We start from the raw sequence: 12,240 nt of genomic DNA, 5'->3' as shown, positions 1-12,240 counted from the left end.
AGTCAATTATTTTTAATGAATTGATCGATTAGGTTCAGTTCTAACCTTGGGTTGCAATGGTTCTTATGTGAACAGCTCACTAGAGGGGAAGATTTTCAGTGAATAGTGATTTTAGTCATTAATGATTTCAATTTGTTCTTCACACAAAGAGATTAAATGACTGAAGAGGACTAATATAGTGCACAAGTCATATGCATACACTGTTCTTATTGTTAACTAGTAAAAATATTTTTTGAAGATATATATGTTCATTTATAAATTCATTTTTGTAACTAAAAGTAAACTGAAAACATACAAATAAAAGCTAATTTAAAATAATAATTAAAACAACATTGTATATGGACCATTGTTTATATCTTTGCCATTTTTTATTCTACATTGTGTTCCACTGAAGAAATAAAGTCCACGTTGGGAACAAAAAGAATTGAGTGAGAAAACAATGCAAGAATTTTCATTGATGATGAACCATTCCTTTTATACTATATATAAGTATAGCTGCTTACTGAAAAAGGCTCGATTCGATTCACAATTTTTTTTAGATTTTTAACTAAATGAGATTTAAGACAAATTATGAATTAAATGTGTCCTTTTATTATTGCTTGGACAAAATGCTGCAAATTTCTTTGTGAAATTGAAATATAATACTATAATAATATACTAATATAGCACATATTGCTCTTTTGTAGGTTTTGATTACTTCTATTGTCCTCATTTGTAAATTGTTTTGGATAAAAGTGTCAATTTATATTATATTTAAAAATTTAAATATAATATAAATTTAATGAAAAAAAAATTAAATTAATTTTTAAAACAAGCCCCAAATCAAATAAATAAGTAAAACAAATAAAATAAATCTCTTCATATAAACAAAATAAGTCTTTGTTTGTGCTCTTTCCATTTAAAATGAGAGCAACCATGCACTGCATTTTAATCATGGTCCAAACAAAAATGCTGCATACATGCAACATGAGCAATTTTTAATCTATATAAGATTATATAATTTCGAAATTTGAAGCAAAAACAGAATGGTTTGACTTCAGTTTTTGTGAAACTATACATATAAAAAAAATATCCGCATTGAACAGAAACGGCAGACGAGCTGAATGAGACGCAGATTCACTCTCTGCCAGCAGGTGGCAATTAAAGAGTTTCCGTGGTTTCCGCTGTAAACAAAACAGTGCTGCACTTATGAACTTTAATATGCATTATACTGAGGCAAGTTGAAAAAAAAATACCATCTAAACTTTTCTAAAGACAGTAAGTTCCCCTTAGACATATATTCATATTAACTCCTACCCCTTATTGAATCGAGATTAGTTTAGCTTCTGTAGCTTGTGTCGAATCGTCAAATATTTTAATCGATTTTCAACCGGCCTGCGGGTAATCTTTACATCCCTAGTCTTAACACTTGCAGGGTCTTTTTGCTGTTTATAATCCTGACACCACATTAACATTAAAGAAAGTTTTGTTTCCAAAACATGACAAACGAAATATGAAAAATTTCATTTATCATCTGTATCTCTACACGGTGTGTAGATATTTAAATAAAGAAAACACTATCCAAATGCTGACTGAAAACTTGAAGATGGCACTAAACCTAACCAGAGAAGCTCAGGAAACATTAAACATCAAACTCAAAATATAATGATTGCTCATGAGTTAGTTAAGGGTGAATGAACTGACCTGAGTTAGAAAGAGGACACTTGTTAAGTGAATTAACTCTGGCTAGGGCTTATATCAGCCAGTATAAAAACTGACCATTGTTTCTCAATAACTGTGATACTATTCCAACATCATTCACAATCATTTTATAGGCTTTCACTTTCAAGTGCCTCACCGATCCTTTCTCCAGCCACTCCATGAGGGTCTGTGCGGTGGTGCAGGGCATTTGGGAGCGCAGTGAGTTGCAGTCCTTGTCCCTGACCTGGAGCTCCAGTGCCAGTCTCAGCTCCTCAGCCAGCTGGAGAACTGGCAGGGGCCCGGCGCTCACAGGAGAGCTCAGATCATACAGCCCATTACTGAACCCCACCGTAGCCTTGGAACCTGCGGACAGAAATATGAATGGACTAAATAAAATATAGAAGAGGTTAAACCTTTAGCTTAGTGGTCATATGCTCAAATGGGTGACACAGGTTCGAATCTAGCATATTTTAAAAGTCCATTCCTTTTTTTCTTGTTTTTTATTGTATCATAATAGCAAAAATGATGAGAAAAGATACAATCTATGGTACAGCTAGGGCAAAAAGTGACTTGAGAGGAAAAACTAATAGTAAGAGAGCAGGGGAGATGTACCATCACGCCATGTTATACATCATCACATCATATTAACCATCATCCCCCACACCACTGCAGCCACTTGTCGCCTCCATCATCTAACACAACAGTTGCAACCGTCCCCATCTGGATACTATGGAATGAGACGAAACTAATTTGCAGGAACATCTGGAAACCATCAGGATTCTATAAAACTTTAAACGTGTATGATGACATCGTTCCATTTTTTAATGGCAGAATCAACACTCAGAACAAAGAGACTCACAGTTGACAATGGATAAGGGCCTTGGTGTCACTCTTTAAGCTTATGCAGTTGTAAGCACATTACACAATATTCCATTAGTTTGCATGTCCAGTTAATGTAAGATTTGTATTGTTTCCATATGTCATTACAAAGAAGATAAGTGGGTTCAGTAGCCCCTCACTGCAGAAAACAAGATCCAGGGGGCGTGGTTGGATCCACACCTGGGGGCTGGAGATTGGTAGGTTTGGGGTGGTGATGGGTGGGTTTAGGGATCAGGGGTGGAGATGGGTAGGTTTAGGTATATGTAAGGTGGGAGGAGTTGGATCTGGAACCAACCAGGGCCCCTGGATCTTGTGTTCTGCAGTGAGGACCACCTCAGTGGGTGTACTAAAGTGGTGCTAAGAGTAATGAGAACAATGCAAAGAAATGCTTCTTGCATGCATGCAAAGAATGTGAGACGAATGTACAACTGTTTATACAAATGCATAATTTGTGCATTCAGGTGCAAGTGTTTTGCTTGACTGAAGGCACAAAATGACCTCATTGGTTGCTTTAATGGATCAGTGGGGGTGTTGTGAAACAAGCTGTGCATGGAGGGATGCCCTAACGATGCAATTTCAGCTGTAAAACAAAATAAAGTAATTTACAATTATTTGATGTAAAAAAAAAATTACAAAATAAAGAGAGAGAGAGTGGAATATTTATTCTTGCTCAAGCTATTGGATATCATTTAGGATTTGATCATCAAAAATCACCTAAAATAACAAAACAAAACAAGACCTACTGGAAACCAGAAAGTCTATTAATCATATATATGAGGCTAGTTGTTACATTACATTACATCTTTACATCTTCACATTACTACAATTTTACATCCTACCTCATGTTTATTGCTCTTGTCATATTGCTGTATTGCTCTTGTTATGTTATGTTTAATGTGCTTTTATGTTTAAATTCCTGTTGTCATGAACACATGCATATACTTGTTTTGTCAATGTCTTGCAACTAGGTCCATCAGAAAGGACGGTTGAAAAAAAAGTTGAGTTTATCGTAATTGAGATGTTCCAACTGTTACCAGTAGGTGGAGGCATTTCAAGAAGTTTGAGCAACTCTTATAACAACACTTCTTCATTGTCATGAGTCAGTTCATACAGCAGAACCAAAGAGACACAACCATGCCAGGATTAGCCACATGGTATGACATCTGATTACTAAACATTAATGGTTTCAAATTATTTAAATTCATAAGCAATTGATTTATAAGTATATGCTATTTGAAGTCCTGAATGTGTAATATTTGGCACATGTAGCCATGACAATTATAACTCATGACTTGCAGGACTACACAGTTAATAGACCATGTGTGGTATGCAAAATGTTATTACATGGTACAAATAAGTTTACATTATGATAACAAATCTCATTATATTTTAACTGTAAATGCAATAACATGGTTTATATATTAAATAAACATAGTATTTCTTATAACTATAATATATAATATATAATATAACTACCAGCTCAGTGAAAAATGGAAGATATGAAAAGAATCAATAAAAATAGTCAAGTGTAATTAAAAAAATAAATATTTTACACAGTAAACATTTATTTTCTAATATTCAATGTCAATATACTAATGTTAGGCCCTTTCATTAATTTTTTATGTTTTAGTCTCTTCTGCTCACTAAGGCTGCATTTATTAGATTAAAAATACATTAAAAACACTAACATTATGAAATATTATTACAATTTAAAATAACTATTTTCTATTTGAATACATTTTTTTAATAATTCCTGTCATGATAAAGCAGACTTCTCAGCATTATTTCTCTTGATCCTTCAGAAATCATTCACTTTTGATGATCATTTTAATATATTGCTCCATTAAAAAACCAACTTCTTTCTTTCTAGAAATATGAGCCCTTGTTTTTTAGATCACTTTTTATTTAGCTCTTTTTATCCCACATTAAATGTAATCAAGCCAACATTGTTTTGCCTAAAAGTTAATGGTAGTGTGACCTTAGGTTATATACTGTAACTGAATAAATAGTGTTTATCACAGATTTTGTTACAGTGAATGTCTCTGCCTCTGGACTGGCTGAGTCCACTGTACATCTCACTGTCTCGCTACCTCTCTACTGTAGAGCAGAGCCTTATCTGATTGCTTCCTGAAAAGCAGCCAATCAGAATCAGACTGCAAAATTACCTTTACCTGACCCATTTTTCTGAGAAAATATAATTGCTATTTTGAAATATCCTGTTTGTTATTCAGTAAAGAAGCAATTGACATAATTGTGGACCAGATCATTGCTATTTGGAAGAATGTGACCCATGCACAAGTTCATCAGGAGGATTTCAAGTCAGCTTTAAGCTAAATTAAAGTCTTACCAGCAATAATATCATCCATTTGTTCCAAGGCTGCTTCTAACATGTGACTTGCATCTGAGGCCATGGTGCCAGCCGTCTACTGCATCTGCTGGTTTGCTTCTCAGTGACCTGCAAAAATGTGTCATGTAATTATGCAACATACTGAATAAAAGTCACAATCCCAGTTGCTGGGAAAGTGCATTTGGAAATTGAGGGTGGAGTAAAAAAATGAATCTTGTGTGTGAACCAATACTATGAATCTCATCTGACGGCAAGTATAGCAGCTTGGTGTGTTTAAGATCGCTGCCTTCCTGTACTGTAATGTAACTTGACATTACATAAATTCCCTTGAGTAAATGTGCTTTACAACAGCATCTAAATACAAATCATATTGTCCACTATGAGAAGGCTATATTTAGAAAATGCCACCAGAAAACGATGTACGTGTTTGACTGCAAGCTCTCTGAAGCTACAGGATAAAATGGTCTCCATATTAAGAGCTAGTGTTTTCCCAAGCGTTAACCCCTGACTCTCTGCTTTGACGTATCCCGAGGCATGTTGGCTTTCTCCCTGTGGAACCTCAGTGTTGGAGGGAAATTTGAGAATAATTAAACCTGTCAGGATCAAGTTTCACCCTATTGTTATGTCATGTGTAATACACACATTCATACATATATTTAAGCTCACACACATAAACAAATACAAACACAAACAGGTGGCTCTAAATTATTAAAGCCCGTTTCCAGCTCACAGTAAACATTTACAATTTTTTTGGCATTTTTTTTTTGCAGGTGAAATACAGTCATTTCAATAGGAATCAACATAATTGGGAATTTAGGGGAAGTTCATCAGACAGATTTGCAGCATTTTTTACACGATGCAAAAATACAGGGAAAAAATGATAGGACTGGATATTTCATATAATTTTTACTGTAAAGAACTGTTAAATGTACAGTTTTTAAAAGTAAAAAAGGTAAATCAAATGATAATTTACAATGAAAAACTGTAAACTGATATTCCCAGAATTCCCTGAGTGACATTTCACATTTGAATATTTTGTTTAATAATTATGTTTCTTAATAGTTTTTGTTATCAGTTATGCACATTTGGGTTTTATGTTGGGTTTTATCTTTTGTTGTTTAATGAATGTTTATTGCATTATTGTAGTGTCATGTGTGTTACCATGATGGTGTTTTGTGTTTGTGTGAATGACTGCACCAACGGTATACTAGTATAAATCCGCTTGTGGAAAACTATTGTTATGAGTTTGTTTTTCATGATTTGTCCTGTGTCTTCCTCTTTTACCACCTGTTTTATTATTCTAGTTGTCATTATATGTTAAATGTACAAATTAGATTTTAGTAGCAGTGTGCATTGTTGGATTTACTGCTTTAATTGCCATTTTCTTTTTTGTAGATTACAGTTGTTCTGTAAATATGTTTACATTTTTTTTTTCAGAATTACTCTGTCAACCACAGCTGCCAGTATTTGTGTGTGTGTGTGTGATGTTTTCTTTTTACAGTGTATTTAAAAATGTTCATGCAAAATGTTGCTAAGGTGAATTAAAAGAAGTTAAAATGATCTCTAAATTTCTTGTAACTGCATTTATTAGTGCATTCAACCTACTTGTGCTCTTGTAATTGGGCGGCACGGACACATGCCACTCAGGTGGAGGGTCACAAAAGACAACTGTCAAGGGCTAAAGGGGGCACCTCCCACAATGCTGTTCATTATGTAGCTTAATTTAGTCTCACACATCAAGAGAGTGTTGACTCTATTCAAGGCCTTGGGATCTTTCACTGAAACACACAACAGCGCTACAATCACAGCCAGATAAGGGTGTAGACTTTCTGTCATATATCTGCCCAAAAAAAGGAGTCATGTCTTTGATTTGATCATACTGATGAGGCTTTTTCAGCCCTTTCCACTTATTATAAAGTGGTGCAGGGTGTAGGGCACAGAGATGTGCTTCTATTGTTAAGTCTCACAAAACAAGTTTTACCATTTGCATTCTGGCTTCACATCCGATGATCAGCAGGTTTGTTAATTTCTGTGCTAATAAATATACGACCCCTCAATGTTCTGAGATTAATGAGAAATAACAACCATTTTTAGATGCCTGACCCACTACAGAAGACCAAGCACTCATATCTGACCCACAAACTCAGCAATTTCAGGCAATTAAATCAGCCTGATAAAGATAATGTTAGCCACAGCAGTTCTCCTGTGCCATCGGTTTCATATCATTACAACCTGCCATAACACTTCAATAGTTTGTTCCCATGCATTACATCTTCTGTGGTTCAGCTTTTTATTTCACCACTGTGGACAATTTCCATTCAAACATTACCTGTGTATGCTTTTCTCCATGATGTGTTTCACCTGGGCTCAACGGCAGTCAACTACAGCTAAAGAACATTCATATAGGAACAGTACGAGAAGCAAATAACAGATTTAATTCCAAGATGTCATAAAAAAAATCAAGTAGAACTTGCAAGGAATTTTGCTGGCTGCCACAAAAATTTTAAAGACCATATAAAATGAAAAGACACTGAAGTTAAACTCATTCAAATTGTTTTGACACTTAAAACGGAATCAGTACTAGTTTGTTTAGTATTTTAAAATATATATACATAGTTAACATATTATTACTATATATATATATATATATAGAGAGAGAGAGAGAGAGAGAGAGCTTTGCATTAAAATAAATTATGTTTTAGTATTATATTAAATATTGTAAGAAAATATTAAAATATCATATATAAGAATTATATTACAAATTATATTCTTAGATTATAATATAGAATATTATATTTTAATATTATAAAAAAAATTAACATTATTATTTTAATATATTTTTAATATTAACAATATATGAATAATATAGACAAACAACAATTCTATTTTTACACACATATACACTCACATACATACATACATTCCATCTGCACTATTAATTAATTGATTGATTATTAACACAACAAGGAAATGTGTGCAGAACCTGTAATTGGAATTTCTATCAAAGTAGTGATTATTTTACAAAAATAACTAATGAAATGCTAACTGATCTACATAACTTACAAAGTTCCTTGAACAAATCTTTCAAATGATTGATTAACTGAAAAGCAGTACAAGCTCTGGAACGTTTCTCACCATTAAGTCAGTATTGCTTCTATCAGTGTTGACACATTCCAACACAAGCCACTCCTCTCAGTGTTCCTGATGTACGCCACCCAGAGTCAAGAGCTAGCGGGTGACTGAATGCCGATGCTATCTCAGTAATGATTGGTGACATCACACAAGTCACATGACAGACACTCTTCAAGTCCCTGGCTGCTTACATCCCCTTTATTTACAAAACCTTGATAAGCCAACCCAAACAGAGAAACTTGTAAATGACGAGACCTTGGGTTGCACAAAATGACCTTTTCTGCCCAAACCCAACAACTGCAGTCTGAATATTTAGGTTCACACTGTTTCTCACTGAGATTGCAAAGCCATTCAAACCACAGGTTATTCACGAGGAGGCTTTAATAGGGGAAACACTGATTTGAGCCTGATCCCATTCAACTGCAGCATCCTGCAGCATGAACGAGGGACAAGAGTTATATCTAGAGACCAGGATATCATACAGACTTGCCAGTGAGCTATTTTGACTTGGGCCAGTAAGCAGCAATCCAGAATACCATAGTAATCTGCCTTATGGTGGTTATGTTTTCAGGGTTCATGCAAACACAACTCACACTCACAAAACAACAACAACAAAACAGAGAATATATACTTCATAATGGCCAGACACATTTTAAGGTTTTTTTTTTTACTTTATCTTTGTTTCAAGGTGAAATATGACCTGGATTTGTTTTCAAGAGATCCACCTAGTGAGATTCTCAGGTCTACTGTGGTTTGCTTTACTTTGACATGTGACAGGTTTCGACAATACTCAAGTGTTTGCTTTAGATATCACTTACAGTACAAGCAGATACTTCAAGAATCTAGAGACCTTTTGGATCCAAAATCCTTTGATATATTGAAACCAAACAAGCATGCTAATTCTCTTATTATGTTTTAACAAGCTACTGATATTCATCAAGGGATTCAAAAACTGTCAGAGACTGTGAGCCCCGTGTCTGGTGCCAAAAAGCAAACTGTGGTGTTAGAATAACCGTTCTTCTTAATTTACTCCAGGATGTTTAGATTAGCAAACTGAAGCTACTGTGGAAAGTCCCTGTATTTTGGAGCTACGCTGCAGTTAGTGAGGCTCATTCAAGGTTATCCCTTACTAAAATGCAGGAAAATTGTAATGGGTGGATGCATTAATGAGTAATCCATAGTAAACCTGAATAGTAACAGACATCAAACATCTAGGCCTTTACTTATTTAACTCTAAATTTGCTGTATTGTGCATAAAAGGTTTTAAATACAAATTTACAGTATATAAATAACAATATTTGAGGAAAGGATTATTTTCTTACTTGGACAACAGTTATCTTACTGTAAAAACAGTTCCCATGAAATGTTAAAATATTATTGTACACTACCGTTCAAAAGTTTGGGGGCAGTAATATTTTGTGTATTATTACGATATTTTTGAAATCAATACTTTTATTCATCAAGGATGAATTAATTTGATCAAAAGTGACAGTGGATACATTTACAACGTTACAAATCCACATATTAGAATGATTTCTGTTCATGTGACACTGAACATTGGAGTTACGACTGCTGATAATTCCGATTTACAGTACAAAATCGTACAGACCCCAACCTTTTGAATGGTAGAGTATATAAAATGTATATTAAAACGATAGATAGATAGATAGATAGATAGATAGATAGATAGATAGATAGATAGATAGATAGTCATTCCATAGAAGTATTTTCCATGTTGTTTAAAAATTCCCACTATGTACTGTACAGTAAAAGCAAAAGCAACACATACTGTAAGCAGCCTTGGGCAGAAATACTGCAGTGGGAGGAAGTGGCATCAGCATTAACCAATAAACCCAGCACGTCAACACAGCTTACAATGAGAACATCAAAAGCAGTAGTCCTCAAACAACTTAACCGTCCCCACTCAGCACTCTACATTAAACCATCCTGATGCGTGTGTGTGTGTTCAGTAAGCAGCTGACAGGCTGACATGTCGCGTGGCCACCGCGCATCCCTTGTTTAAACACACTATAATGGCGATAAGGTGACCTGTAGCACAATTCAAATGCTGTGGCTGACACAAGGCCTCATTGTTGTGGTATTTGTATGCCCTGTGTGACTTTAGACAATGAGATGACTATTTATGCCATGGAACAAGCAGGTTTAGGCTTCGCCGCAAGCTCTACCTTCTTGATACAGGTTAATTTTCATACATGGTAAGTCATCTACAACAAACCTGGTTCAAATAACAAGGAGATAGTGTTGCCGCATGGTATGACTACACTGAAAAATAATAAAAAATTTGGTGTAGATTTCCTTTGATATAATCTTCACTCTGAATCTGTTAGAAAATGGTACAAATAATTACAAAGATATGGATGACTAAACTTCAAACTGCAAAAAAAATAAAATAAATAAATAACATAAAAACAATTTTTTTTAAATTAAATTTTGCCCTGAATTAATTTTTGTATTACTTTCACACCCTTTACTTTTTTTTTATTTTTTTTTTTATCTTTTTTTACTTATTTTAACAGCATTTCTTTTCTTATTTTTATATTTCTTTATGTGCTCATTAAATTTTTGGTCTATTTATTCCAACTTGTATTTATTTACATTTTATTCACAATAAAGCATGGTTATGACCGCTTTATTTATTTTTCTATTTATCCTTACATTTCTGTCTCTTGTATGTTAATAAGGTGGGTTGGTCTTGTTTACCATTGGTTTATCATACAGAAGATGGAAGTGTGTGCTCAGCAACAAAATCTTACATGAACTGCCCCATAAATGTTTCTTATGCTCAAACAGCGTTTAATGGTAATTATTTGTGTATATATATATATATATATATATATATATATATATATATATATATATATATGGAGAAAGAGATAAAAGCTTTGGGCCTCCTTACAAAGAAACGGCAAGTAACAAAAAATTACAAACACAATTTTGAAGTATAAAAAGCCCAAAATATTTTTTTACAGTGTACACTACAGGTGGAGTAGTGTGATCATCAAGCGGAAAACTGAGAGGAAGCTTTGTTGCATTAATAAAGAAGTTTCCACATAACACTTCCACACATATTAACATCAGAATGTCCAAGAGATCAAAACAGCTCTGATATTACATGCATGGATCGCTATTCTCAGAATGATTCATGGCTCAGTGTAGGCGGTTGTGAGTTCGATTCAGGCTCAACCCTTGGCCGGCTTCAAGCACTGTTCACCGGAGCAGATGCGTTGTGGCTGCTGGCACTCCTCCGCAGAAACAAGAGAAATGTCAGTCCTAAGCAGGTGCATTCGACTGTGGAACCGAGGCCCATGAAAATGTCAGTGAGCCACTCGGCACATGAAAGCCTTGCCCATGGGGCAAAACATCACGCCTCTTTCCTACAGGTCCCTGACATCAATACTGCCCAATGCATATTGCATGGGATCTCCATCACTCTCTATCTCAGTCTGCAGAATGGGGTTCTCACAACGTCAGATGCCATCTGCAGGTGTTTAAGAACTGGAACATCATGGAAATCATTTGGTTCCAGTGTTTTGTACAAAATGTAACTGGGAATTGGATATAAATTCCTAAACCTAGAGCTTGGACACATCAAAATCAAAGGGTGACAAGAGAATTCATGTAAATAGCTCAAAGATTGCCAGCTGAAATGAGTGATGGGCACTTTTAGATGGTTATTAAACTGCATTTAACTGTACAAGCCTCCAAAGAATGAATGAGGATTCTACTAACATTACTAGAAGAATGTTTGTTCTTCATAACTTTGAGACAACCCTGCCAGAATGTTCTGGGAATGTTCCCTGTTAACTGTGATCTCAGTGAGAAAATAACTACTATTTCCAAATTATCATCCTGGGAATGAAACGGTTGTGGTAAAACTGGTCAATCAGGACATGTATGTGCACCTCTATGGAAATAAGATCACTGTAGAAGAGCCTGAGGGCTATGTGTCTGTTCACAACAACCATATGAATGTTCTCCTCCACCTGTTCTCATAAACTACTACTCATGTTCAACGTGGCCCCCATAAACAAAAAATCTACAAAAAATCAACATCTTGCTCGGAATTCACTGTGACAGGAAATTAACACACTGCTAAGATTCTAAAAACTGTTAATCTGTAAACAACATTCACCGATCTTCCTCAAAATCTCTTACTGAAAACAAAAAAGAGAAGAACAGAG

General features: G+C 34.8%; 1 protein-coding gene across 1 annotated transcript in view; it reads right to left on the bottom strand.

The window, feature by feature from the left end:
• The window catches only part of LOC132133828 (liprin-beta-2-like), a 41,993-nt gene extending 36,976 nt beyond the window's left edge, over positions 1 to 5,017 (bottom strand). The window contains exons 1-2 of the mRNA XM_059546823.1: positions 4,907 to 5,017; positions 1,838 to 2,043 (exon numbers count right to left, since the gene is read on the bottom strand). Coding sequence (XP_059402806.1) covers positions 1,838 to 2,043; positions 4,907 to 4,970 — 270 coding nt within the window. The 5' untranslated portion in view covers positions 4,971 to 5,017. The remainder of the gene's footprint in view (positions 1 to 1,837; positions 2,044 to 4,906) is intronic.
• Positions 5,018 to 12,240: the final 7,223 nt, after the last annotated feature.

Source organism: Carassius carassius, chromosome 50, assembly GCF_963082965.1.
Source record: "Carassius carassius chromosome 50, fCarCar2.1, whole genome shotgun sequence".
Taxonomy (NCBI): domain Eukaryota; kingdom Metazoa; phylum Chordata; class Actinopteri; order Cypriniformes; family Cyprinidae; genus Carassius; species Carassius carassius.
The sequence above is the reverse complement of the archived record's forward strand: the minus strand, read 5'-3'. Positions and strand labels throughout refer to the sequence as shown.